Source organism: Pelodiscus sinensis, chromosome 3, assembly GCF_052426305.1.
Source record: "Pelodiscus sinensis isolate ZL-2025 chromosome 3, ASM5242630v1, whole genome shotgun sequence".
Classification (NCBI taxonomy): domain Eukaryota; kingdom Metazoa; phylum Chordata; order Testudines; family Trionychidae; genus Pelodiscus; species Pelodiscus sinensis.
The window spans coordinates 182,676,090-182,702,336 of NC_143054.1; the positions used below are offsets into that span (position 1 = coordinate 182,676,090).

Here is a 26,247-nt window from a genome sequence, read left to right on the forward strand (position 1 = left end):
CCGTGATTTCACCATATCCCCAGTGACACCTGGCTACACAGCTTAATTGATACCATTTTATGCTAAGAGACAAAAATTTTCAACAGACTGAATTTTCGGCAGTTTCACTGCTCGAAAACTATAGGGACAAAGCAAACTCTACCTTCTTTTCTGTCATTCTTTCCCATGAGAAAATCTTCTGTGTAAGGTGTCATATCCAAACGTAAAGGGAATGAGAAGTGGGTGTTGACTTTCTCTTTCATCATGGTGACCATATTAAATGTGTACCTCATGGTGTTGAAACTTAATATGCGAGGCAATTTTTTAAAACATGCCCTAAACAAAGAAGGAATATTTAAGAAAACTAAATTGCTTAAATAATACTGCCACAAAGAGTCTCAAAACTATCTCCTGTCATTCATTTCCAGTTCATGTTAGAAATAGTCACCTAAAATTGAAAAATCAGCAATCACAACACCTTACACAGTATCAGTCAAATTTTATAAAAATCTTGTCATCCGATGATATATAGTAGGGATTACATTATGGTACAGGTTGGAACTCTCTTAACTGGAACTCTCTGGTCTGGCAACATCTACAGTCCAAAAGGACTACAGATGTTTCAGGACCAGAGTCCCAGTGGAGGGCTAGCTCCCCACTTGGGAGCCCCACAGGTGGCAGCAGGAGCCTGGTGCAAAGGCTGCGGGCTGCCTGGAGCAACAGCAAGAGCTGGGCGAGACTGCAGGAGACTGGTGTGCAGAGGTGGCAAGGCTGCCCGATAGGGCAGCAGGGGCTGACAGGGCAGCAGGGCCAGCAAGAGTGGGGAGCCAGCTGGGAGGGCAGCAATCAGGTGAGGGCCGAAGGGGGCTGGTGCCAAGGGGGGCTATAAATGACCACCCCTAGTCTGGCAAAATCCCTCATCCAATATGGGTCAGGTCCCCAAAATGCCGGACCAGGGAGGTCCAACCTGTAATAAGTGGAAGACTGATTTAAAACAGCCATTATTTCAATAAGCATGTAACAACTCTCCCTACAGTTAAGATTACATTAGGGACTTCTTATAAAGAATAATGATCCTGTTTTGCATGCCGTTTTACACCCTATTTACAAGCTGAAGAAAATAATCTCTTCTGATTAAAATCTTTCATGCTTGTCTCATCCAACGATTTTATTTAAATAAAATCATATCGGTATTTTTGAATTATGAAAAGATGTTGTGATTGTCGATAACACTCCACAATAATGCTATATTTGCTCATTCTAGTCACACACAGCTGAATTCTACAATCTGATTTATTTCAGTCTGGATGGTCATTAATTAAGACGAGGCTCTTTGTTACTTGCAAAACTAAAAAAGAGTTGATTTATTAAGTCCTATGCCTCATTTTTACAGACTGTGGTAGCAACTTCTGCTAAACTGCCATCACTACTCATATCTGTGCATAACATGTTCTTGTAGACATATGTCAACTCAGAACATATTCTGTACTAAAATCTGTAACTGAGGCTTCCAGTATAAGATGAAGATTTTAACAATAAAATAAGAGCACACATATAACAGACACACTTTCTTTGTACTTTCTTTGTATATTTCAAAGAGCTCCAAAAGCTACTGAACCATTTTAAAATCAGAAGTCAAAATTGAAGAACCCAGACATTTTGTGTAACAAGTAATAAATATATGAAATAAACGTCTAATAACATATATAGTAACTGAGACCAAAACAGATTCATTTCTACAAAAGGAATAGTGAAGATTATGATAAAAAATGAGAAAAGTGAGACTACAATTTTACGAAGCCTGCATTATGGAGTAGGTGACCTCTTTCTAAAATGTCTTTTATTCTTTCTTACATAGGTCATTATATTTTGAATAAGCTCTTTCGCATCTTTTTATGTTTCTACAGTGCTTTAGACAGTGGGGCTACAATCTTTTTTTGGTCTCCAATATTACTGCTATTCAAATAGATTATTTTTGGACTACTACTCTCACTTGATGGAAACTATGAACACAAATTAATGAAACTGATTCTTAGAAATGCTAAGCACATTTATTTATTCACAGACATACCTTTTTTCAGCCCGTACTTTCTTTCCACAGTGAGAGCATGTATACATGTTGTCACCCTCCAAGGTATCTTTAATAGTTACTTCATCAAGAGATTCCTGTGTACAATGAGCAAGAAATAAGTAAGTATTTTCATAGCTCATATCAATCTTAGGCACTTACTCTGTTTATATCAGCTACATATATAGCACGCATCACTGTGGTATTTGAGCACTTAATCATATTTCAATAGATTTATACCATACCCACCACAGCCCTGCGAGGTAGGAAGTACTATTATCTCCATTGTGCAAATGGTGAATTGAGGCAAAAAGAAACTAATGGTATGTCTACACGGACATAAAAACCCCACAGTGCTGAATCTCAGAGCCTGGGTCGTACTTCCAGGTTACAAGTCAGAGGCTAAAAATGAGTGTGTAGATGCATTATGATTAAAACATTATAATTTACATTATAATTGCCATCATAGCAGTACTTACATAAATATTCTTCATATCCGCCACCTGGCACCTCACTGTATAGAACTCTTCAGCAGTTTGACTGACATGCTCACAGTCCTCAATAAAAGTAACAAAATAAAAAAAAATGGTAAAAGAAAATCAATGTATTATTCTGACATATTAATAAAAATGGATATTTAAATGATGGAATGAAGCGGGCAGGAAACTCAGTGATACTTACCAAAGAAACAACATTGTTTGTAATGACACCTCCAAATAAACTTTTCACTGTATTTTTCTGTGAATAAATGAATGAATTCTGTCAACAAAACTTGAGAAAGTCTATCACTTTAACAGTCGACCTTCTATAGCATGTTTTGAGAACTCACCAATTCTGGAGACATTTCTTCAATTTTTGTTATCAAATCAGTGAAGAATTCTGTCATGTCTTTTTGTTCTCCTGTGTTAAGTGGTTGTTTATCCATGGTGTAGGTTTTACAGAAAGGCCTTGGATTGTATGCCTTACATTCACTTTCCTTTTGGGGGAGGAAAAGAAAAAACAATTATTCATGAAAAACCAACTTTAAAATAAAATGTATATACAAATATAAATACAGTTAATACAAATATGCAAATATATGCATATAAAAATAAATGTATAATATATAACAAGAATACATTTTGGTAGGTGATGGAATAAAATAAAGGAAAATTTAAATGTTTCTGAAAAAATTAAATGCCAAACGATTACAAAATCAGTGTCACATTAATATTATACATAAATACTTATTAAAACTAAAATAAAGAATTTCAATACAGATTTCACAAGTCACATTTTAAAGATCTGTTCAGACACCAAATACAGTATTAGATAGTCATACGTCAGATAGCAGATATTAAGAACCTGATCCTGAGAAATGCTTAATTTTCCACTATACTTCTCCATAGGCAAACAATGTGTCATATAGTTCACTGGTTCACGGATGTTTTACAGACATCTATTTATAATGTGATTGTGAAGAATGTGTGGCATGTATGATGTTATTATGTATGTTGGAAGTTTGAGGGATTTATTTATAGCAAACAGTTTGTCAGTGAGAGTGGTAAAAATTATGTGTGGGGGTTATGTTAAAGGAAAGATGTCTTAACTGGATATTTTTTGCTTTTAAGGATTTTTGTAGATGGGTTTTCCACTTACGCAACCCGATATGGTTTTTAATATAGTTTATATTTAAGTATAGAGATAAGCTGTGTGAGGGAATATCTTTTATTGGACCAGGTTCTCTGACAAAAGAGAGAAGCTTTTGAGCCACACAGAACTCATCTAAGTTGGTCTACTGTCTCTCTCACCCACCTTGTCTTTCTAATATCCTGGGACCAACATAGTTACAACATTGCAAAGTACATGTTAATGTGACATCAAAACATTAAAATAACTTTAACTATCTATTTGAGATCCATCCATTTTAGGAAGAAACCAGAAGTTAGAATCCAAAGAGCTTCCAAAAGGCAACATTCATATAAAAATCAAAACTGAATACTAGTTATCCTGTAATTTTTTTAACGTATCAAAAAAATTCAGAATTCAAGGTATAATATTTCTCTTACAAGACTTAGGCAACTAGCTTGAGTTTCTAGGTATGTACTCAGGTAGCTAGCCTGAATCATAGCAGCCAGCCCGCGTCCCTGCAGCCTACACCATTATATTGAGTGAACAATTTTGATCAGCAATAGCTCATGCATGCCTACCCAAGCTGGGAATTATACCTCCTAGCTTCAGTGTGGACAAATCCCTAAAGCAATGCAGGATTTCATTCTTCTTGGCTATCCTCCATAGCAACTCCCTCTTCATTTTTTAAACCCTACTGAAGATGCTTCTTTTTCATACATTATTTCCATTTTAACTAGTCAGCTCCTGTGCATCACCCACTTTTTATGATGATGCTAATTGTTGCACTGTAACTGATTTTTCTGTGGTGGGGGAAGTTTTATAAACAAAATTATTAAATTCCACTTTACAAATGCGGAAACATAGCCAAAGAAAGGTGAAGTGACTTGTGCAACATCACTCTCAATAGCTAAACTGAGAAGCAATTGCAAAACCTCATTCTTAATCAGCTCTGGTTCTAGCCATGAGGCAAACTGCCCAACTACACTGAAGTGTACATCTTTCAGAATAGATGTGCAAATTGACATTATTACTATGTTCTCTAAAACTAGATAAAGGGCCAGATTGTGACTGGTTCCTGTGAGCGAAGAAGAGGTGAATCATAGTGGTAGACAGTGAGCATTAAGACTGCCACCAGCATTAAAAAGTAGTCCTGTGGCACCTTAAAGACTAACAAAAATATATAGGATCATTAACTTTTGTGGGTCCTCAAGCTGTAAACTATACTGTAAGCTCCCATTGTAGACATATTCACACAGATTTTTTTTGTTCTTCTTCCCTTCCCTTTCCCCCCATTAAGTTCTACTTAGAACCTACCATTAAATATGTAAACATTTTCTGAAGTTCCAGTAGAGTGGTCTTGTGCTTCATGTCCTCTGAATACTAAAAACATAAAATAGGATTACAACTTTTTCCTACATGTTTTGCTTAAAATTGTTCCCAAAACCCAGCACTTAAAAATTATGAAACAATAAGCCCAATGATTGATTTTCTTTTTTAAAGCCTAATGTACTAGAAGCTCATTTTCTGCATTTTAGCACATTATTTCTTCAGAAAACTAGATTACTTTCTGATAAATGTAGTTCACAGAATCGATATTTTCTAAAAATTCACACTAACTGGACATCCCTCTCTCCCAGTGTATGAATTTAGTCCTCTAGTCCCACAAAGGTTCCTACTATGGATTCTTTTTGATGTACCAAATAAAAACAAAACCAAAAAGTATTCCTAAATTAGAAATCACTACTTTCTTTCATTCAGTAATGACATGAAGGTAGGTGGCTCCCAATGGGTGGCTCCAGGATGGTGCTCTAATGGGCTGGAGTTCTTAAAGGCCTTATCTGCTAATTACTAGTGTTCTGGTGAGCAGCCAAGGCTTCCTCAGTTTCCACCAGGGCAATCCACTCTGAATTGTGATTCGGCAGAATAGCAGCTGACAAAAAATAGCTCATCAACACTGACTAGAAATTAGGGTCACAGAAGTCATCCATATCTTATTAACTACATGAAGCAGAGGTACAATGTTCCCTGTTGTAACCAATCAGTTCACAACTTTAATCTATTAATAGCATTTTTTAATATTTATTTATGTTTGCATCCACTTTGTATAGCACACTTTCCAAACTTTCTTCTCCACAGAGCTTAGAGTTTATGGACAAATAAATAAAAAGAAAAGAAACAAATGACAGGCAGTTTATATGCAATTTACATACAAGTCAACTTAATTTATTATAATCTATGGGTGTTGCATGGTAGCAGCATGGATTCAAGAGTAGGGATTTATCATAATTGGGCTTTAAAGAAGTATCAAATTTTGTATTACAGTAAAACTCCAATTGCCCGGCATCCAGTGGTCCGGCACTCCCGAGAGTCCGGCACCAACTGCAACCCGGAAGTGCTCCGGCCAGCCGGACAATTGGAGCTGCTCCGCCCCTCGTCCCCAAGACCGCCGCTGCCGCTGCTGAAACTGACCAGCGGTGGACTTGGAGAAGCTGCGGAGCAGAGCAGATGGGGTGCTGACGAGTGTGGGGGTGAGGGGCGACACAGCAGGACCAACCGGGCAGTACCCCAGCTGCTCTGCTCTGCGTTGCTTCTCCAAGTCCGCCGCTCGTCACATCCCCCTGCTCGGCGCCCAGCAGCACTCCAGCTACTCTGCTCTGCGCCACTTCCCCAAGTCCGCAGCTTCTGACACTGATGAGCAGCGGACTTGGGCAAGCTGCGGAGCAGAGCAGCTGGGGTGCTGCCGGGCTCCGAGCGCGGGGGGGGGGGGGGTGAGGGGAGGCGCTGCTGGACCAACCCAGCAGCACCCCAGCTGCTCTACTCCACGCTGCTTCACCAAGTCCGCTGCTGCTGCAGCTGCTGAAAATGACGAGTGGCAGACTTGGGGAAGCAGTGCAGAGCAGAGCAGCTAGCATGCTGCCGGGTTGGTCCCGCAGCCACCCTTCACCCCCCTGCTCAGGGATAACTACTACATTCTGGGGGGTGGGGAGCCCACTCCCCTCCCCTCCTGGAAACTCTCGGCGGTGGCGCAGGGCTTCCCCTGCCTTCCTGCAAAACAGCGGAGGGTTTGCCCATCACCATGCCATTCCCGCCCAGTCCCCAGACACAGTGCGGGTCCGGCAGACCCGTCACAGCCTCCCCAACGGAGTACCTCCTGATACTCCAGCATATCCGATAATCCAGCACCACCTCGGTCCAAAGGTGCCGGATTATCAGAAGTCTACTGCACAAATATTTAGGCAAAAACATACCTCTTTCCATTTCAGCCACTAACAAAAAATCATTAATTGACCATAATGAAGTAATAAATAGCTTAGTATGCACATATTTACAAAAGGAACACTAGTTCAAAATAAAACAAAATCATACTTTAGCGGTAAAAATAGCTTGTCTAGCCTCTGGTATCATATATAGCTGCTGAATAGTGGATGCCAAGTAACAAGTTGCTCCAAGATTAGTTAGACCAACAAATCTGCATTCAGCTCGAACATCATCATGTGGCCAATAATCCCATTTGTAAGGTGCATGAGAAGCTGGAAAAAGTATGAATTACAAAAACAAATCAACTCAAAATACATTTTTACAAAGACAACAAAAACACATAATTACAAAATATTATGCCTTTCATTAAGATATGTTTCTATATGCTAAATTTACAAACATAATGACCCAGAATTTGCTCACACTTTGAACATGTGCATGAAGAGACATAATGAGCACAAACAGGCTCTCCCCAAAAGTCTGAATCGTAGCTGCAGTCACTGCATACTCCGGAGTGCAGGGTATGCTCTCTTCTGGGGTGTCTGCATTGTTGTAAGGGGACGTGATTGCACTATGTGTAGGTTCGCTAGCTTACTAAAAACAGCAGTGAAGCTGTGGCAGCATGAGCTAACTACTGAGGACATAGCTAGGACCCAGGCAGGGTTGGGAGACAGAGCCGCTACAGCTTCACTGCTCATTTTAGCAAGCTAGATTTCTCCAAGCTAGCTTAGAAATGCCTACACAGGTGCCGCAATCATTCCTCCTGACTGCAGTGTAGACATATCACTACAGTGGCTCCAGAATGTCTAGCCAATCCAAAGGAGAAAGGCAATGATAATGCCCCACCTCCCTCACTAATAGCTATATGGAGGTACAGAATTTATGTTGCATCTTCCTTAAGACTGTTGCAAAGAGATACACTATTCATGTGCTCTGGGAGGCAGCGTGAATCTTCTCAAGCAGAATGCCTCAAGGTTTTTCTGCATGGGGACAACTCTCCCTCCTCCCGCCAGCTGGCCTGAATCAACTGACTTGGGCATGCAGAGTATTGGTATCTAGCTTCAACTGGAGCCCAAATGTCTTTACAGCAATTTTTAGATCAGAAGCCCAAGTCAGCTTTCATGAGCCAGCCACAGTTATGCTGTAGGGCTTTTATCCCCCTGGAAACATACACTTAGGCTGTGTCCAGACTCCATGCCTCCGTCGACGGAGGCATGTAGATTAGCCAGATCGGAAGAGGGAAATGAAGCCGCGATTAAAATAATCGCGGCTTCATTTAAATTTAAATGGCTGCCCCGATCTGCCGATCAGCTGTTTGTTGGCAGATCGGGAGAGTCTGGACGCGATGCCCCGACAAAGAAGCCTTTCTTCATCGACACAGGTAAGCCTCGTGAAACCAGGTTTACCTGTGTCGATGAAGAAAGGCTTCTTTGTCGGGGCATCGCGTCCAGACTCTCCCGATCTGCCGACAAACAGCTGATCGGCAGATCGGGGCAGCCATTTAAATTTAAATGAAGCCGCGATTATTTTAATCGCGGCTTCATTTCCCTCTTCCGATCTGGCTAATCTACATGCCTCCGTCGACGGAGGCATGGAGTCTGGACACAGCCTTAGAGCTCTACCTGGGGTAATGTAACAGTAACAAATACTTCCATATATTATAATGATGGATATTAACAACTTTCAAAATATTCATTTGTCTTACAGAAATGTATTTTTTGAAAGTCACAGAAATTAAGAACGTCTGTTTTGTATGACGAGTTCATAGTAATAGAAAGTTGTCAGCAGGATTCTGAAATGAACTTAGGAAATCTGCAAAGTGTTCCCATTTGTGCACAAGGAGATGTGTTTCAAAATGCCAGCTTTGGTGCGCATGCGCGCACACACAAACTGATGTGCTTGCAAATCTTGTGATTACACCTTAGAGCAGGGGTGTCCAAACTTTTTTCAAAGAGGGCCAGATTTGATGAAGTGAACATGCGTGAGGGCCGACCATTTTGCCTGACATTCTTTGAACCATTAAAATTAAATGCAAATTAACTATTTTATGCAAAGTTTATTGAAAACGGCATACTTTTCATTTCGTCACATGGATGACAAATCTAAACAGGTGTTAAATCACTCTGCCTTTCATATCTGAAGGCCAGATGAAAAAAAAATCCAGGAAGCTGAAATATATGTCAGGAACATTGTAAAGTACATTACATATTATTGGTAATAAAGGTTGTCTGTCAACTTTTAAGTTCAAAAAATATGAACAGTATACATGTTGTGTCCAAATATATTTATAACTGATTTAGACCAACTGACTAACTGAGATTTTACAATGTATTCATCTCAATACATATGGATTCATTGGGGGCCATAAAAGATAGATATTGCCAAATTACCTGTGGGGCCGTATTAAACCGGAACACAGGCCGCAATTGGCCCGCGGGCCGGACTTTGGACATGCCTGCCTTAGAGACTTGCTGAAAGGTGGCCCTACCAGCAACCTCACAAATATAAAATGCAATCATCAAATGTAGCATAACTGTAAAATGTTACATTTCCTATTTATGCCATATTATGTATAAAAATAGGGGACATATTATAAAAATAAGGATCTTTATCTAATTCACTTTCTTAAATTGTGTTTTTAATCTGACTGCCTCTAATTCCTATTATTTATTGATGCCTTAACCATCTTTTCTGGAGCATACATGAACATGCTCATGGCAGCGAGCTTCCCATGGTGCCGAAGATGTTGCAGATGCTGGGACAGGTGGCGGAGCCATAGCTGGTGCCTGAGGCAGTGCCGCTGGTGCTGGGCCTAGTGCTGGATAAGTCCTTTGTGTTGAGGCTACGGGTGCTGGAAACATGGGTGCAGGTAGCAATGGCTGCTGACACTCAAGGCTGGAGCCGCCGGTTCCACCAAGGGGAGGTGGCTGCACCTTGAGTGGGGCCGTGGCTGTCAGTTCAATGAGGTCAGGTGTGGCCTCAATCATGTCCAGTGTGGAGAGAAGATCAAAGTCCTCCCTCCACTACTAGCAGCACCAGAGAATCCACTAACACTGGACTCGATGGTGCCAAGGCTCAAGAACTCAGCCCTGGTAGCTTGGGCATGGTGTGAACTGACTTAGAGTCTTACTAGATCTTCCAGAAGGAGATCAACCCTGGTCCATCATCATCTTCTTATGCATCACCAGGAATGGGACCAGTGCCGGAAGGATGAACCAATCTTCTGTACCAGGGAATGGTGCCAACAATTATCTTCAGGGCATAGTGCCAAAGTCTAGCACATCAAGGCTGGCACACTGCACACCAATGGCATCGACTTCAAGTGGCTGGCTGAGACTAAGTACTGACTCCACGAAGATCATTTTAAGCCATTTGTCCCTCTTTTTTTTAAGTTTGTGGTTTAAAACCCACTGCAGATACTGCACTTATCTGGCAAGCAACCTTCTCAGAGACACTTCAAGCAGGTGGTGTGCTGACCCCTTCTGGGCATATACTTGCTACACTTCGCATATTGCTTTAAACTCTGGGGCCACTGCATTCCCATAGAAGCATGAACAATAGGAGGGGGAAGCGCACCCCCAAACTAACTACTCCAAGATAACTTGAACAAACAACTAATCTACACAACAAAAACAACTGAAGAATACTATGCTAGGGACTAACTATTTGTGAAGCAAGAAGTCAGAAGCTCCAGTGACTGCCCACGAAAGCTCATCACCTAATAAACCATCTTGTTAGTCTTTACAGTGCTACATAGTCCTGTCTCTTGTTTCAGCAAGACCAGACTAACATGGCTACATCTCTATTACCACTTTAAGAGTAGGAATCTTACTGGAGAGAAGATGCAAAGGTAGAACAGTAAAAGAGAAACAAGCTATTTAGCCATAATCCTAAATACAAACTTTAATAGATTTGGTGACAGATCCAAGAATACGCCTCTTTTCTTTTCTCTCTTGTTTGTTTGGACAGAGGTTGAGTTTCTGCTATAGTAAGAAGTCAAGAACACCAAAGACATTTAAATGTTACCACAGAACTAGGGGGAGGAGGACCAAAGGGGATATGGTGAGTGACCTAAAGCCTTTTTGGAATGTTAATTTTCTGGGTCTTATCCAAGATGTCCTATACAATGGAAGATTGGAGAAGTTATGTGTATTGTTTTAATAGGATAGACTCTCTCAATATATCTTATTCTGTGACATTGCTGCCAAAAGTCTGGATCAATGGGCAAGTTCTATCTGTCATTCTGGCAGATGGTAATTAGTCAACACAAGATTTTTATATCTAGTGCATTCTTTTATTTCCAGCTTGCTGGGAGACCTTCTACAGTTGCTTTCCTACTTTGTCTTTATAGCTGACATGGCATCTTTTGTCCATGCCACTGGAAAACTCTAGAATAACATGCAGCAAAGGAGAATAAAGGTGATTTCATCCCAAAAAGCTTTAGGGAATAAAAGACTAAAAAATGCACCTCTTAAGTGCCATCCCTTGACAAATTTTAGCGTCAGGTACATTCTGCCCATTTACCCCTCCACAGACTGGCTTAGAACTGCCACATGATAACCAAGCAGTGACTGGTAGAATTCTAGACCAGCTACCTGGACAGTATGGACATGTAGAACAACTTTCAAGTAAAACTGGATACCCAATAACAGAAGACTCCAGGAGTTCCTGGCCTCAGATTGTGGGTTGCTAAATAACATGCTACAGGAGGGAAAAAAAATTCTCATGACACCCTCTTTATCACAATAGAACCCTCACTATCCTGAATAAATATAGCCTTCACTGTCTCCATATTCTCCCCTAACAAAAAAAAAAAAAAACAAAAAACTCCTTTCCTCCCCTTCCATAATCACCTCAAAATTACTCAGAAGAACTCTCTCCCCCCAGCAAACACATTTTCCATCCCTTTCTAAACCACAAGGGACTCTTCTCTGTCCCTAGTGGAAGAAAACTCATCTTTCATTTCTATTCCCTCAGACAGGAAGTCTCCCAAAGAGCATGAGCTCCAGTCCGACCAGGATCAATCCACTGTGACAGGATCCCTTCCACTTCAGGTAACAAAAGGGTCACTTCAGGCACATGTAGTTACTTGTATCCAACATAAGAAACCCCTTAAAAATCTCCCAAGTGAATTCTATTTTCAAAAGATATACCAAGGTGTGACAGGCCAGCCCCGTCACTCGCACCGGGTCCAGGTGCGTGGACAGCTCACGCAGTGAGCGGAGAACTGGGGGAATGCCGGCTGTATTGCCGCGCATGCGTGGCAAGGCACCGGCACACCTGTGGGGGGGAGCACACCCGCAGGCTGGAGGTGGCAGCGGAAGACGCTGAGGGAGCGGGGCGGAGGCCACAGGAGGGACTGACGGACCGCACTGGGGGACTTGCGGCGGGGGAACTGGGGAACACCTCCCTACCTCCCCAGGGCAAGAGGGGGCGAGCCGAAAGCCGCGGCGAAGAGCCCGAGCCCGGACTGGCCGGACCACAGGCTGCAGAGGAGCAACCAGGTGAGGCTGGGGCAACGGACTGGTGAGAGCTGGACCTGGGGAAACACAGGGACTGGGAACTTGGGAGGCCCCAGGGTCTAAGTAGGAGGGTTCTGGCCATAGCGGGGCTCAATCCCGCTATAAGAGACCTTACTACGCCCTATAGGCCAAGAGTAAAAGGGCAGTGGGTAGCGGAGAGCCCCTCCGTGAACCGAACGCGGGCTCCCCTACCCCACAATCCTTTGGGGCTAAGCGGGAGGGGGATGGTCCCCCCATGACACAAGGTTATCTATTTGCTTATAAGTCAGCCCGCAGCATTGAATTGTCCTTTTCACAAGATATTGAGAAAGTGGTAGAAACAAAGTGTGCTTCTCTTGATTCTTCCCAAGTTGCCCAAATACCACTTCAGGTTCCAAAAAATGAACCCAGATTGTCTCTCACCCTAGCCGATCATTCTAAGTGCTCAGGTCTGCTTCCATACATTAATGTGTCCCTTCATAACCCGCGGTCAGGAAAACAGAAAAGGCTATCAACTGATCATTTGAGGTAGGCAACATTCAGATCAGTGTCACAATCCTCTCATAATTCTGAAGAGCCAACCAAGTGGCTGACTGAGAAGAAGGAAAAGGTTGTTTGCTCCAAGCTGCCACACTTGGTATGCAGAAACTTTGCAAAGGGTTTTCTGTTACCATGGCCAAAGGCACAGCTCAATTTTTTATCAGCTTAAAAACAATTTAGGGCATGTATCCTTCACTTTAAGCCACAGGGCCATAAGACAAGGTAAAATGTCCTGCTAACTATTAATTATCACTACACCAGGCCACATGTCCAGATCCCAAAGTCAAGAAAAGGAAAAATGGGTCTTACTCTAAATACTTAATAATCCATAGAAGCAGAGAAGCTCTAGGATCTAAAATGAATTTAAAACAATTGAATTATTTTGTCAAATACCACAAATACAATATGGACTCTTTCCACTTCCTGAATCATCAAAGAAGGCTTTAGAGTATTCTGCTCTAAAGAGAGCCCAACATCCTCTTACACAGGGAAAAGAAAGACCTCAAAGTCCTACAAGTACCAAGCCATCTAAATGATCAAGGTTATAGGTTCAGCAGCAATGAAATCTATGCAGGAAAATAGACCCATTCTATTTTTAGCCTCTCTCAATTAACTTCTTGCTGGGAGAAGGAAGGGTTCTTGAACTTAGGAGAGATAATTAACTCTATTTTCTTCTCTCCCCATAATGTTGTTCTGGAGAAAACAGGCAGGACTCAGTGCCATACAATTCCCCTAGACTCAAAGTAGCCAAGACAAGTTCCTTAAGTTCTGTCAAGGCCTAAGCCTTTACCAATCAGAAATGATATTCTATAACAGGGCCAGCCCATCACCTTGATCCTATCAACCTCCATTTTAAGAACTGCCTCACTGTTGCTCTTGCACCTTAAAAATCGAGAATGTCTAATCAGTCCTGTCATTCTTCTCCATTGCTTAATGAGGAGTCTTTCTTCACTTACTATCTTTCTCTTTTTGGTGCAGATATCAAATCCTTGCTATGATATCCATTATCTCTTCCATTAAACATTTTGTTCAGGAGGAGTCCAATAACAGGCTCCCTGAATGCACCTTTGGGTCCAGGCATCAAGGATTCCATAGGAGATCTCCCAGTGGGGTCAAACTTCACATCCAGGTTTTCTTTAAGTGGTCTCCTGCCTGAGCCTAATAAGACTCGTTCCGTCTTGGAATCTAAACGTAGTGCTAGATGCCAGAAATTCATCATCTCATTCTCCCGCTCTCTGTAAATTATAGGAAACTGGACTTTCTAGTGACTGTCACCTTAGGTGGGAGAGTGGAGGAAATTACAAACATTGCTGATAATCCCTAATATATCATTTTATAAAAAGAAAAAGCAGTTTCTTCCCAAGATGGCCTCAGGTCTTCCTTCTTTAATTGGAGATATAATTGCCCAACTTTGGGCCTTGAAGTTGGAGCTGAAGTCATCCATCGGCATTTCCCAAGTATCCACCGAACACTTAAACTCTGCTTTTCCTGATCATTTACATAAGTCTAAGTATCTGTTTGTGCAGTACAAAGGACCTCATAAATTGGAAAAGTAAATCAGAGCCTACACTCCGCACTCCTAGTCCTTGGCAGGTCTTCCCTATTCAGAAACATTTTATGTTCACTCTGTCCAAGTTAGAGGTCATCAGTAGACATCCTCTGCCAGGCTGTAATTAACTTTGAGTAATTACTGGCTGGATTATCATGCAACAGCTGCAGCGGCTTCACTCAGCAGGTTTTTAGAGGGATTTTTCCACAGTATCCCTATGGCTGCTACCTTATGGAGTATATCCACTCACTTTAATTAGCTCTAACTAACTGATCTCCCTTCTAACTCATTCTCACCTTACTCATTCCCGCTTTAGCTTCTCCATAGTTGTTATTTCCTTTACTGAATATGATCACTTCAAGTCATGCATTCATTCAGCAAGGTCACTGAAAAACAATTTTGTCTATTTCCTGATTGCATTTTATGATGTGGCTACACCAGTATGGACATCTATCTAGAGCGGCTCAGTGGACAAATGGACTAAGACTGAGTAACTAGATAATTAATGTTGTCTATATAGGCTAGCCATCTGCACACCAGGAGGACAAAACTGGTTGCAAAAATCCTGCTCCCAGTACTGGTTATTGTCTGATCAGCTGAGAACTCAGGAAGATTAAACCATTTGCTCACAGTAATATTGGCATATTAACAATTAGTGAGGTAAGAGAAATAGATTTTAATCTATGCAGTAGCGTATTCATTCCACACACAGTGGTAAATAAAATTTTTTGATCCCTTAGAGAACCAGATGCTATAAATACCCAATGCAAACAGCAGGTACAGATTAACAGAAAAACATATGAAAGATGCATAAACAATGAGAAGTCCTGTGGCACCTTATAGACTAACAGATTTATTGGAGCATAAGCTTTCGAGGGCAAAGACCCACTTCATCAGATGCAAGATATATGAAAGATTATGTGATTTGGCAATCATATACACACTAATAATCCTTTCATACTGCAATCCAACCAGATGTTGGGTGGGTGAAGGATTTCTACAGCAGCACTTCCTGTTACTATCACTAGTGGAGCTGTACCAGTGAGGATGTCAATTGTAGAAAACTAATAAAAATGCTGGTGCTGAAAAGGCCTTAATTACTGTAATTACTGCACCTACTTAGTCTGACCCATGCGTACAGAAGACCACCAGTTTTTATTACACACACTATCTTTTGTTTTAATCTGATTCTCTGTATAGACTCTTAATCTTGTTTTTAATTAGACCACTTTATTCATTTTTAAGGTAAAATAATTACAGCCCATCCTTAAAAGGAAGACCACATTACATCTTCACATGAGAGGCTGTCAGGGAGAAAACACTTGGCCAAGGCAATCTCCTAGAAACTGCCATTAGCTTCAGTCAGTAGGGGCACAAGAAAATGTGGTAAAGAGGTAAGAATAAGGAAACAATTTGCTATAAAAATATAGGATCTCCAAAGTGAATGTCAAAAAACCAACTAAATCCAAAAACACAGGAAATGTTTTTTGGGTTTTTTTAAGTTTTGTTTTTATTTGGTTTTTGGTATGAGGAAAAAAAGTAAGGAAGAAGGAGTCATGATTTTCTTTTTTAAGAAACAGCAGCAAAGAGATACATTCCAATTTTAAAACATTTAGGATCAGCATTATGTCAAATGATCAATTGAACTTAAAGGAAATTAAGTACTGAAACCTGAGCAGGGGATCAGCAGCAGAGAATTGCTGGCACCTCAGAAGAGGTTAACCAAGCACTGTTGGTATCATTAGACAATCCACATTTGTAAGACTGACAGGGATGGAAATGGGGTCTTGCCAAGTGTACCACTTCGATGCGGGAATCGGAGCAGGAGGAAGACAATCTAGAGAAGAATATGTTAAAGGAAAGCAACAATGGAGTGTCCAGAATTAAAGGAGGAAAAGCCATGGACAAATATAGGTGGTTAGGATAATTGGACCTGCAGTGGGAGAAACACTAGCTGGAGAAAGAAAAAAGACAGCCGCTGCAGAGAAACTGGAAGAGAGAGACGGTCCACCAGCATAAGGAAAAGTGGCATGCTACGGGAATGTCTTCACTACGGGCCAAATCGACAGGCCAATAATTGATCCAGTGGGGGTTAATTTACCACATCTGGTGTAGATGCAATAAATTGACAGCTAATCACTCTCCTATCAATTGAGTACTCCCCCTCAATAAGGAGCATAAGGAGAATCAACAGGAGAGTAACTCTAGTCAATAAACCGCAGTGAAGAAACCATGATAAACAGATCTAAGTACATTGACTTCTGCTACATTGTTCGCATAATTTATATCAATCTCCCATAGTACAGTAGACCAGCCCTAACTGTGAGAGAAAATGTTAAAAAAAAAAAAAAAAAAAAAAAAAAAAAAGACATCAAAGCCAGGATGGTGGGTGGGGAGGGGGGAGATTAACATTAGGCTTCTGTTTTTCTGAGAATCCTGGCCTAACCAGTGTCTGAAAAGTTCAGTTAAATGGAATCAGTAACCACATATTCAGTTTCATATCCAATGCAGATTATAAATTGTTCCTAAAATATAGGAGGGATATTCTATGGGGCAATTTTTGGTCATTTTCAGATGGCCTTAAGAAAGAGAGCATACAATCGGAAAATAAAAAATGGATAATATGAGGTTTCCTTTCTGAATTATATGGTACTGATAATGTACACATGGAGAGCATGAATTATGAAAAAATTAAGGCTGATAAAGAAACCTGAATTGACATTTCTAAGATCATAGAAAGAAATTTTGGGGAGTTCAAAAGAGTGATGAGAATTAGGATGAAATTGCAAATAAATTAAACAGGAAAATATAGAAATTGATAAACAGGAACTGGATTTTGATTACAGAGGAAGAGTTGAGCTAATAGGCATGAAATAATTTTATCAAAATTCGAATTAGACTTGTGAGCATGACTGGATATTTATAGCCAACAATGCTGCACAAGCAGGTAAAATAGCTAATCACTATAAACAGTCATGTGAAAACAGAAAAGAAAACCTAACAGGGAACAGACAGGCAACAAAGGCACAAAACCTGAACTAAGCAGAAGCAGCCATTTTTATCAACCACAGGGAAGACATTATAAAAAGATGCTGTATCTGCCCAAAGGATGACTGCCTCAATAACCCGTTAGAGGTCATCTGTACCTCTAGACAATAAAATAAACTGCATCAAGTATCTGCCTGATGAGGAAAATCAGAGATCACATCCAACAGAAAAGAATGCTATACATACTATTAAATGCACTAAATAAACCATGTGTATATTTATTGCTTGTCACTTCTCAAGACCAGTTGCCAGAGGAAAGTTGGGGGAGGATAAATAATAGATTAGTTTAGTGTGTAAAATGTTTCAAAGATACCATTATTTGAAAGTTATGTACATGCTGTTAAAGCGTCTGCTGGTGAAACCAGCCAGCTGCTTGGTGGGCAACGAATGTGTATACTAGCACTCCCTTACTACCACGCCTGGAATTGTACAGGTACTAGTGCAACAGAGGAACATTTTAAGAAAAATGGTAATGCTGATAAAGCCTTATTTTACAACAACTTTTCTAAGATGTGCCTACCTATTTTAACTCTTGCCAACTTTAAGACTCGACATATTATGGATAATCTTTTGTTTTAAGCTGATTCTCTATATATTGTTAATAAACCTTGTTTTTAACTAGACCATTTGCATCTTAGATTATTTAGAGGTAAAATCACTGCAATATGGCCTAGGAGGAAAGAAAATCTTACGATCATTTGAGAGACACAGTTGAGGAGAAAATCAATCTTATCCTGACGCACCTGTCTGAGTGAACCTCTTAATGCTGTGGTGTCCAACACTCTAGCCACATGTGGCTATTGGGTCTGAGAGTGGCTAGTTGGCTTGAACAATGTGGCTAGTTTGCTACAGCAGTAGCCACTATAGTGGCTACTGTTTCAGAACTGGTTGGACGCCATGGCCTTAATGTATCAGTATTTATAGTATATAGGAGACTGAAGGTTACACTTTCCTTCTCATGGGGCAATGCATCAGTTAAGTGAAGGTTCTCTGCTCCCAAAAGGATCCATCAGGAATTTAAGTAATTCCCCACTCTGACACTGCCAGGCTGTCCCAGCATGAGAGTAGGCAGAAGGGCACACAGAATGGAAGTGCACACATGGGGTACATTCCTCTCATTTGTAAGCAATTGTATATATCCAAAAACTTTTACAGAAGCCCAACCCCAAAATGTTAATACTGAAAAATATCTATCTTGCACAAAATACTTACAAAAACTAAACATGAATAAATATTCTTACACTGCATATGTTGTGCCATAACCCAGTTGTGGAGCAGCCTGTAGTTTTCTACAGACCCCTTTACCATTTCTACCAACAAGTCGTAAGCAGCAGCCCTTGAAGAATGCGACTTGCATTTTGGCTGTTGTCGATCTTTTAGACTTGGCAGCAAAAACAGAAGATTGAAGATGTCTCTTAGAAACTCCTGTAAAACAATTCAAATCAGTAGGTATACCAGTTTGTATAAATATTAAAAACACTATAATATAATTTTATATAGTTTTAAACTTTCTAGGAGGCTTTCTCCATCAGATAAAACAACATTAATGTCCTGTAGACAAATTTGACAGTGTCTCCTTTTCACCATCCTTTGTATATTATACAACATATAAAAAAGCAGCCTTCAAATGATTTGGAAGGAAGCACTGTAAATGTGTTTAATTACTATGATATAAAGAAAAATATGTCCAGCAAAGAAAATATATGATAAATTATTTGTAGCTCTAGCACAGCATCAGTATTTGGCATAAAAAACAGAAAAAAAAAATAATGAAGGCTGCCAAACATTCATAGCGGAGTAACATTCAGGTTTAAGTTAGAGTTGAAGACTTTTTAGATTATCAGTGTTACATAACATGAATGATCTAGACCATCATTATTCCAACAAATCATATGAACATAATTGGGCCATGTAAACTTACCAAAAACAACTGCTCTCTTACCAGTATGAAATTCAGGATTTCACTCATGATATTTTAATTTATACTGACAAAACTATCCAGGCACGCTTACGTTTCTTTAAAAAGATCAGTTTCAATCATTACTATTTATCCATAAAAGTCATAAAACGCACATATTATCAGTCTATTTTAATTTTCACATAGTAAAACTGTTTTTAAGTGTTCAACTGCTATAAATTCAGCCTTTTAAAAATATATTTTAAATAATATTCCAAGAACAAAGTGAATTCATGTTAAATGGATTAAAAAAAGAGCTAACAATGAATATTCCAAGTCATGTTGATACTGGGCCACAGATACAGAGATTGTCATTTATTACCCACATTCACGACACCAGAGCAACATGACAAAAAGTTGTAGAGGAATAAATCTAAATTTATCTATGTACTGTTTTAGTTGCATTAATTTAACAATATTAAAATTATATTTTTAAAAGACAACTATTACAAATGCTAAGAACATCTCTAATAAGATGACCACATTTTTCAAAAATCACATCATGTTTCTAAATATATACTAGGAAGTTATAAGGAGGAGGAGGGAAGATTGTGTGCAGAAGGTTTTATTAGCAAAGGAGGAGTGGAAGCTTTTTGGCCAATAGCAACAGACAGTTTGAGAGGGCTTATTTACAGGAAGGGGAGAAAGTAGCGGAAAAAGGCTGACAGCTGGTATGAGACAGGTTGAATATGCTTGTCACAGAAAAATTTGAACAGTTGTCTAATGTGTTAAAAATGCACTTTGTTTTCCTAGTGACCCCTGCTAAAACACAAATGCATGCAGCCAGAAAAAAATATGTAGGGAGCACTAGCTTTTACAAACGTGTTATCTATCTCAGAAGTAATTAAACTTCAGGTTAAAAAAATCTAGCGCAAATATACACTTAGGAAGAGAGAAAAGTAAGCACTGTATTACACTGAATACTGCACTGTGCCCTAATCTACGCTACAAAGTTAAGTCAGCCTAAGTTACCTTGTGTCAACCTTATTTGTGCATATGTCTACACTTAAACGTGTCTCCTACTGATGTAAGCATCCAGTTACAGCAATGCAATAGCACCATCTCCCTGAATGGCTTTGAGCCACAGTCAGCTTCTGTGACCGATGCCATCTAAGTGTAGACACTTTGCAACCTATATCAATCCTAACAGCTCCTCAGCAGCTGTCCCACAATGCCCCATACTGACCATTCTGATCACAATAGTGAAATTCTACTGCCCAGGCATCAGAGAGTCTGAAGCACAATGCCACTTTAGAACTTCCATGTATTTTTGAAAAGTCTTTCCTGAATGTCCAGCCTGACAAGCACACCTAGCAACTCTACCTGGCTGTGTGCAATTGCCTGACTGATCATGTTCTATTAAACTGGTATATCATGAAAGTTGATATTATGACTTGTTAAGATTAACTGCAGATTGCTAGCAGCTACTCAAAACACAGAACCAACACAGGACCAAAGAATTCATAGGTTCAGTGAAAAACACAAGGGGTATGTCTACACTACCACCCTAGTTCAAACTAGGGTGGCAATGTAGGCAACCGGAGTTGCAAATGAAGCCCGGGATTTGAATTTCCCGGGCTTCATTTGCATAAAATCGGGCGCCACCATTTTTAAATGTCTGCTAGTGCGGACTCCGTGCCGCGCGACTACACGCAGCACGGACTAGGTAGTTCAGACTAGGCTTCCTAGTCCGAACTACCGTTACTCCTCATTTCACGGCTACACGCGGCACGGAGTCCGCACTAGCGGACATTTAAAAATTGCGGCGCCCGGCTTTATGCAAATGAAGCCCGGGAAATTCAAATCCCGGGCTTCATTTGCAACTCCGGTTGCCTACATTACCACCCTAGTTCGAACTAGGGTGGTAGTGTAGACATACACAAGTATAGTAAGCACCATACAATTGATAGGTTCATTTTCAAAAAAAGTCTGTCATTCAGAAATATACACCAAGAACTACCCACTTCCTAACACACCCCAAAATTTCAGGGCCAGGTAGAACAATGTCCAGCACAGCACACTATTGTGACTGACCTTTAAAGTGTTTTTTCAAAGCTTCACTCAACTGCACAGCTCTGTGCTGAGCTCTGCCAATGGCCCTTTTGTGTGGTTGTTCAAAGTCAGCAGATATTGTGTGTGCAACTATAACAATTGGGCTGTATCTGACCAAGGCTATGTCTAAACTACATCCCTCTTTCGAAAGAGGAATGTAAATTAGACAGATCGAAATTGCAAATGAAGCCGTAATTTGAATTCCCCATGCTTCATTTGCATAATGGAGGCCGCACATTCTTTCAAAATAGAGTATTTCGAAAGTGAAACCGCCATCTAGATGCAGTACTTTTGGGGGGAAAAAAACCCAAACCTTTTTCAAAAGATCCTATAAACATCATTTTTGAGGAGTACAGGATCTTTCAAAAAAAGCGGTGGGGTTTTTTTTTTCTTCAAAAGAATCGTGTCTAGACAGCGGTTTCACTTTTGAAATACTTGTTTTTGAAAACACGCGGCTGTCATTATGCAAATGAAACGCGGAAAATTCAAATCTAAGCTTCATTTGCAATTTTAATCTGTCTAATTTAGCAAAACGTTTCACCAATGGATGTGTGAAGAGGGAGAAGCCATCTACTGGATCATGGAAGGCTGTGATGGCGGACAGGTGGACGCGGATGGAGAGGCCAGCATAGCTGAGGTCTATGAGATAGTCAAGTAAGGTAGCTATGGGAATTGTGGTGGGATGGAAGTTGTGCATCATGCACCATTGATGAAAACACATCAGTTTGACATCTTTAGCCAGGGATGATTTAAAAGGAACTGATGGGACTTGCGTTGCGCGTGCACTCCTCAGCCTCCCCGGAGGGGAAGGGTAGGGGGGGGAGGCATTGAGTGCGCAGGTGCGGCGTGAGGGGCACTGCTGCTAAAAATCTCTGATCTCCGATCCCTGGCGCAGGGACACACCGAGACCTGAGTGGAGCACCCACAGGGACACCACTCGACAAATACACCTTTCTTCCTAGTGTAGACATGACCAATGTAGTCACCTAGAAGGTGACCACTGCTGCCCTAAAATTTGATTTTTAAAAGATTGCTAGTAACAGATAAGGTGCCAGCACCAAACCATCACAGTGTTTGCACGGACAAATTGAGAATCTGAAGGGAAGATGGAAAAGGGATGGCCACATCTCAGAATGCACTGGACAAAAATCAGCTGTCACCAATATTTTTTTCAAACAGAGAGGGTGTGTCCAAATGCATTATTCTGTAGAAATGTTTATGGTCAAGCAATCCTGCTACATTATGTTTCATGTTATTTAAAAGGAAAACTGCCCACTTGCTGCACACCAGCCCAGTAAAATAGACATGATTTTATAATATACAAATCAAATAGTAAATTACAACATTTTAAGTAGTTTCTTTAAATTATATTAAGTCAAGACTTATTCTCAGATAATCTGTTGGGACCATGGCCCTTCAGCAAAAAAACAAAATTCTGCTTGAAAAAAAATCATCTGTTGTGGCTGTTGCTTTGATCACATTCATCCCTTCTTCAAATTCCTTCACTAGCTTCCCCCAGCAGATACAAGTCTAAAGTCCTTGTCTAGCTTTAAGGTTCTGCATGATTTTAATTCTCTCCCTGTGTCTTCTTTGAGTCTCCTCCTCACTCCTTTAGTTTACACAAGCTGCATGATTCTGCCTTCTGTGTCCTCCTCCTTTCTCTATTCCCTCTGTATTGTCTTCCACACACTGCATTTCCTATACCTTCAATTCCCATCCTAACCTAGTTTTCAACCTCTCTCCCTTCAGAACTCTACTTAAAACAAGAGACCTATAAACTCTAACCCTCTCAAAGTACCAGCAAAATAAACCAAAAAAAAAAAAAAAACCCAAAAGTGACAAATTCATAACAAAATTTGTTCTGAGACATGCTAAATTCTACTGCTTAAACACTTGGTTTTTTAATCTATTCTCCCCCTCCCCTATTCTTCAACTATCTGCTGTCTTTTGAGACTATACAATCCAGAGAGGACAGACCTATCTTCATACTCATCTATAACACAAATATCACACATACAAGATTACATGAATAAGTAGAAATACTGCTGCTACTACTACATACTAAATATTACATTAGATAATGTCCAAGTTAGGAAGAGTATATTATACTTTCAGATAATAAGAATACCAGGAGGCATTTAGAAATTAGAAAAAAGGGACTTTAAGACAGCCAAACTAGATTAAATGCAGTCACATATATAGGTCTAATTATTAGCTGGAACCTCATAATGGGCTTGATCCAAACCCTAATGAAGTATATGGACAGGTGCATCTCTGATTTCAATGAGCTTTAGATTTGCAGGTCTCATACTTCATATATGCCTCTATAAAACACTCTCATAGCCAGATCTAAAGTTTGAACTAAGCTCTGGAGACCACAGCAAAAATTGGGTGCAACAGCTTCGCTTTTTTATTTTAGGAATAAATTCTCAAACCCAATAAACTATGTTTTTATGCAAACTGGCTATGCCCTGAAGGAAAGATCACAAATAAAAGGCCACTGCTTCCTCAGCCCATGTAAGAGTTTGCCCCAATGCACCTGAACACTGCACAGATTTCTATTCCTGACCTATTCATAATCCCATCTCATCAGGGGATCTCCACAACATGTAGGGATGGAAAGAATGGTACAACAGTCTTGTAACAGGTGGCTGCTCCAGTCCATGCATACAGCTGATTTTCAGCTTTAAACCTACTTGAAGATCTTCCACAGATACCTGAAATGACCCAAGAGTCGGCCAAGGTGAAACAGGTATCAATTATTGTAAGGCCTTGAAAAAAGTTGAGCAGACCTGAAAATGAAATGCTTTGAGGGAGGGAGCGAGAGAGAGAGGGAAGGAAAGGGAAGGGGGAGAGGGGGAGAAAGAGAGAGAGAGAGAGAAAGAGGATCTCAAAAAGAGAAGAATTTTCTCTTGAGATTAAAAAGGTGTGTTTAAAAATACACATTGCATTGCTGTGTTTTGGGCTTTTAAAAATAAAATAACCCAATCAGGAAATGTGTTTCTGTCAAATCATCATAAGATAAAGGGCCAGTATTTATGTAACTCTTACACTCAAGAGAATAAAACAAAACTTACAATGAAGCAGTTAGCTGACATTTTCTAAGTAATTTATTCTTACCTGTCCTTCCCGGGAAAATTTAAAAGGTGGTTTGTGCTTAATTACACTTGTTGCAAGCCGCAAGAGTCCTGTAAGACCATCATCTTCTATGTTACCATCTTGATGATCAAGGATTTCTCTACTACAGGAAAAAAAATAAGCACTATATGTCCCATTAACACTATGTAAAATACAAACTTTAAAATAAAATTAACATCATAAATCTTACCTTCGAATGCAGTCTGCAAGGTGCCTTGCTAGGGCATCTAAATCAAGCAGTGTTGTCTGAATTAAAAATAAAGGAAAATGGAATAAAAACAATCATACATTTTATACACTCTTGGTTGATTCACAAACCAAACTTAATAAGTCTAGTTTCCAGTACGTATACACGGACTGGATTTTCACATGAGAAGGAGAGGTTACTCACCTTGTTCAGTAACTTGAGTTATTTGAGATGCGTGTCCCTGTGGGTGCTCCACTTTAGGTGAGCATGCATCCTGCACTTTTGGCTGGAGATTTTTGGTAGTAATGCCTGTTCAATCCATGCATGTGCCCTACACATGCTTGTGCCCCATACCAATGCTGAATAATGCTATGTGGATAAACTGCTCTCAGTTCCTTCTCTACTGCAAAGTCCCACAGAAGAAACTCCAAAAGAGGAAGGAAGGCAGGTAGTGCACCACCCACAGGGATACACATTTCAGAGAACTTCAACTCCAGTTACTGTACAAGGTATGTAACCTCTCCTTCTTAGTGTCCCTGTAGATGTTCCACTTTAGGTGACTCCATAGCACTAATCCTGCTAAGGAGATGGGAGATTCAAAACAGATTCCAGCACTGAAATAAGAATTGTGATGCCTATGACAGCATCCAATCTAACAGTGTGAACAGAAGCATAATGGCTGGAAAAAATACACCAACATCCACGTTGTGACTTTGTATATTTCAGCAATTGCAACTTCCCTAAGTAGGGCTACAGATACAGACTGTGATCTAGTACAATGTGAAGTTACTAGCAGGGAAAGCTGAGCTTCAGCAAAACCACAGCAGGCAATAATGCACCCAGACATCCATTTAGAAAGTCTCTGTGTTAAGATTCTGGCTCCCTCAGACTCAATCACAATAGAAACAAAGAGTCTAAGGGACTTCCTGAATAGTCTAATTCTACCCAAATAAAAAACTAATGCTGATAGGGTTTAGTGACAAACTGGAAGGTGAACAGTCTGGTTAACTGAAAATTCAGAAGAAAATTTAGGCAAAAATTTTGGATGGAGTTTTAATGTACCTTCCCCTTTGAGAACACAGTAAATGGAGAGTAGAAATGTAAAAACTAATTTAAAAGGTAATTGTGTAAATTGCTAAAATCCTATCGGTTACACGTGCTGTGAGCTCTGCAGCACAATGTTTATACTGCAGAGCCTGCAACATGGGGTGCAGGTTTTGCTGTGGGCTCTGCAGTATAAAAGTTTATCAGCTTATTCATTTCTGTTACAGAGACACACCAGCTCCCCAGGAGTAAGGTGGGGAGCCGGCTTTGCTGCAGGCTCTGCAGTATAACTTTACTTATGCTTATCCGTTAATC

The 26,247-nt window shown here is 40.3% G+C and overlaps 1 protein-coding gene across 5 annotated transcripts in view; it reads right to left on the reverse strand.

Moving 5' to 3' along the window:
• Positions 1-26,247, reverse strand: part of USP34 (ubiquitin specific peptidase 34) — a 247,534-nt gene that overhangs the window by 72,677 nt on the left and 148,610 nt on the right. For all 5 annotated transcript variants that reach the window (XR_012903003.2, XM_075925544.2, XM_075925543.2 and 2 more), the window contains 10 exons: positions 24,892-24,947; positions 24,684-24,804; positions 18,796-18,979; positions 7,025-7,188; positions 4,973-5,038; positions 2,877-3,023; positions 2,729-2,785; positions 2,527-2,604; positions 2,051-2,145; positions 143-315 (listed from right to left, as the gene is read on the reverse strand). Coding sequence is in view for 4 of the 5 variants with exons in the window: in XM_075925544.2 (XP_075781659.2) it covers positions 143-315; positions 2,051-2,145; positions 2,527-2,604; positions 2,729-2,785; positions 2,877-3,023; positions 4,973-5,038; positions 7,025-7,188; positions 18,796-18,979; positions 24,684-24,804; positions 24,892-24,947 (1,141 nt within the window). In the remaining variant the exon portion in view is untranslated. The remainder of the gene's footprint in view (positions 1-142; positions 316-2,050; positions 2,146-2,526; positions 2,605-2,728; positions 2,786-2,876; positions 3,024-4,972; positions 5,039-7,024; positions 7,189-18,795; positions 18,980-24,683; positions 24,805-24,891; positions 24,948-26,247) is intronic.